Source organism: Phytophthora parasitica (assembly GCF_000247585.1).
Source record: "Phytophthora parasitica INRA-310 unplaced genomic scaffold supercont2.29, whole genome shotgun sequence".
Classification (NCBI taxonomy): Eukaryota; Oomycota; class Peronosporomycetes; order Peronosporales; family Peronosporaceae; genus Phytophthora; species Phytophthora nicotianae.
The window spans coordinates 391,666-394,354 of record NW_008649015.1 but is presented as its reverse complement, the minus strand read 5'-3'; the positions used below and the strand labels follow the sequence as shown (position 1 = coordinate 394,354).

At 51.6% G+C, this 2,689-nt stretch overlaps 2 protein-coding genes across 5 annotated transcripts in view; one reads left to right on the top strand and one right to left on the bottom strand.

Moving 5' to 3' along the window:
- Positions 1–847, bottom strand: part of PPTG_23072 (hypothetical protein) — a 2,785-nt gene extending 1,938 nt beyond the window's left edge. For 2 of the 4 annotated variants that reach the window (XM_008908223.1, XM_008908222.1), the window contains exons 1-3: positions 695–847; positions 564–635; positions 20–496 (exon numbers count right to left, since the gene is read on the bottom strand). In XM_008908223.1, the coding sequence (XP_008906471.1) occupies positions 20–496; positions 564–635; positions 695–829 (684 nt within the window). In that variant the 5' untranslated portion in view covers positions 830–847. Of the gene's footprint in view, positions 1–19 lie in introns of all 4 variants that reach the window. The other 2 variants (XM_008908225.1, XM_008908224.1) reach the window with 1 other exon arrangement.
- A 201-nt stretch (positions 848–1,048) lies between these two features.
- PPTG_12028 (hypothetical protein) lies at positions 1,049–2,218 on the top strand. Its single transcript, XM_008908221.1, has one exon. The coding sequence runs from the start codon at positions 1,091–1,093 to the stop codon at positions 2,147–2,149; it is 1,059 nt and encodes a 352-aa protein (XP_008906469.1). The 5' UTR covers positions 1,049–1,090; the 3' UTR covers positions 2,150–2,218.
- The last annotated feature ends 471 nt before the right edge of the window (positions 2,219–2,689 follow it).

The following is a 2,689-nucleotide window of genomic DNA, read 5'->3' as shown; positions in this document are numbered from 1 at the left end:
ATCGCAAGCCTCGTTGTACCTGGTTTCTTGTTGTACACAGCACGTAGTTGCATTTCCGGCAGCATAAAGACTGCGCTGGACGTGTGAGTTGCGGGGTGGTGACAATCTCAGCTACTCCTGTCTTCAAACGCTGCCGCTTTGCCATCATCATCCGCAACTCGGCGTGTGCAGGCGTACTGCTCATAATCTGCGGGTTGTTTTCCATTCGCTCGAACAGCTCTAGCTGCCTTAAGAATCCAGGATTGATTGTGATGCACGGTCGAACTTTCTGCACCTCGTCATAGGAGTCAAGCAGCGTCTTGCTTTGCGTAGCCATCAGAAATGCAACGCAGATGGCAGCGCTGCGCGACTGACCGTATACGCAGTGCACAAGCACCGCTGCCGGTTCATCCTCACGCATCAGATGCCTCTTTAAGAAGCTTATACACTCGTCGAAGTGCAGCAGCAGCAGCTCTTCCTCCATGTCCAAAATGTCGATCAGCAGCATTTCACATGGCTACAGTAGAACACCCTAGTGAGATCACGTGTCATTGTGCTTGCAGCAACATGCAGAAAATTGCAACCTTCGCAGTTAGATTTCCGGTACCCAGCGCGATAACCGCTTGGATCTTGTTGGTCTCCAGAAACTCTGCGTCCTGTGCCAATAGAATATTTGTTATTGAAAGATCAGGGTAATTGTTGCACCGCCGTTTACCTGTGCAGCACCTGCCTCGCCGAGGTACAAGGGCAAGTCGCCGATACGTGCAGCAGTCGGAAATCCTTCAAGCAGCGGGTGGTGGCTCTGACGCTCCAGGATGAGGCTTACGACAGGCAACTCCTCCTTCAGCATGTTGGAGCGTAATGACTCAGTCGAACACAAGTGTCTCATCAAGTGCATGCAGACAGTTAAGTAGCAATGTTATAATTTAACGCTTAAAACGTTTTTTAAGAGTCATTTTTAAAAGGTCAATTTAAGCGTGTGTTGCACAAAACAAGATGCTACTAAGTTCGCACGGTGCGTTTCTTTGCAAAAACGAGTGAACATCGTTGCCACCATCGCATAGTGAACCGCAGTGATTGTGCGTTGCGAATCAATATCCTCATCCACATCATGGCCATTCCTGATTTTGCCTCGAACACTTCACACCAAGAAAACTTCACCGCCGCCATGAAGATCGCCTTCTTCTCTACGCACAGCTACGACATCGAGTCGATGGAGCGCGTTGCCAAAGAGGACGGCATCACTCCCAAACACGAGCTCAAGTTCTTCACCCCACGTCTGGACGCCAACTCTGCCAGGTTGGCGGAAGGCTGCGAAGGCGTCTGCATCTTCGTCAACGATGTTGCCGACGAGGCCGCTCTGCGCGTCCTTGCCGCCGGTGGCACCAAGGTCATGCTCCTGCGTTGCGCTGGGTTCGACATGATTGACCTCAAGGTCGCGAAGGAGCTGGAGATGCCAGTGATCCGTGTGCCTGCGTATTCTCCGTTCGCTGTCGCCGAGCACGCTGCGGCTCTGATGCTGACGTTGAACCGCAAGATCCACCGCTCCTACAACCGCACGCGTGAGCAGAACTTCCGCCTGGCTGGCCTACTGGGATTCGACCTGCACGGCAAGACTATTGGAGTTGTGGGCACGGGTAAGATCGGCGCTCTGTTCGCTCGCATCGCCGCTGGTTTCGGCTGCAAGGTGCTTGCCTACGATGTGGTCCAGAGCCCTGAGGCTCTGAGTTACGGCGTCGAATACGTCAGCCAGGACGAGATCTGGGCTCGCTCGGACATCATCTCGCTGCACTGCCCTCTGTTCCCGTCGACCAAGCACACGATCAACTCTGACAGCATTGCCAAGATGAAGCACGGTGTGATGCTGATCAACACAAGCCGCGGTGGTCTAATCGAAACCAAGGCCCTTGTGGAGGGACTAAAGAGCGGCAAGATTGGCGCGGTCGGTCTCGACGTGTTCGAGGGTGAGGGTGATTACTTCTACTCGGACCGCTCGGGTGCGATCATTGCCGATGAGACTCTAGCTCGGCTGTTTACATTCCCCAATGTGATTATTACGGGCCACCAAGCCTTCTTCACAAAGGAAGCTCTGGACAATATTGGTCACACCACCATGGCCAACATCAAGGCGTACGAGGCCAAGGAGGAGTTGGTGAACGAGGTTAAGTAGAGCGTAACACGACAGCCTGATACACGTCAATAGTATCCAAAATGAACATGCAGTCTTTCCTTTTTAAAAAGAGTTTGTGTGCTGTCTGTTGGCTGGGGTGCTAGCTTGTCATCGTGTTTAGATTAGGGTGGATTTGTGCATTTGTTTTGTGCCGCACGTCAGCATGCTGCTCTCGCAGTGCAACGCACTTTTCGTTTGAAATCTTTGTAGAGATTCTATTTTTTTAGCAATTTGTTTAGCTGAAGACACTCTTGGAGTATATGGCGAATGCAACTTCCACGTTCCATAGTGTCCTTGTAGAACTTGCATCCGCGGCGCTAGCTCAATTGTTTCTCGTTAAAACTACATAGTAAACCACATTGCTACCACGTTCACTACGCAAACAAGTACTTCAACTCCTGCTACTTCTAGATGAATCCGTCGAGCTGGCGTCACTATCGCTGCAATATTGAAGCCGTTGATCTTCCTCTTCAGAGCCGAAATACAATTCGTCTGCGACAGCAGCTTCGTCCTGGATCAGGTCTCCAACTCCGAGCTCAT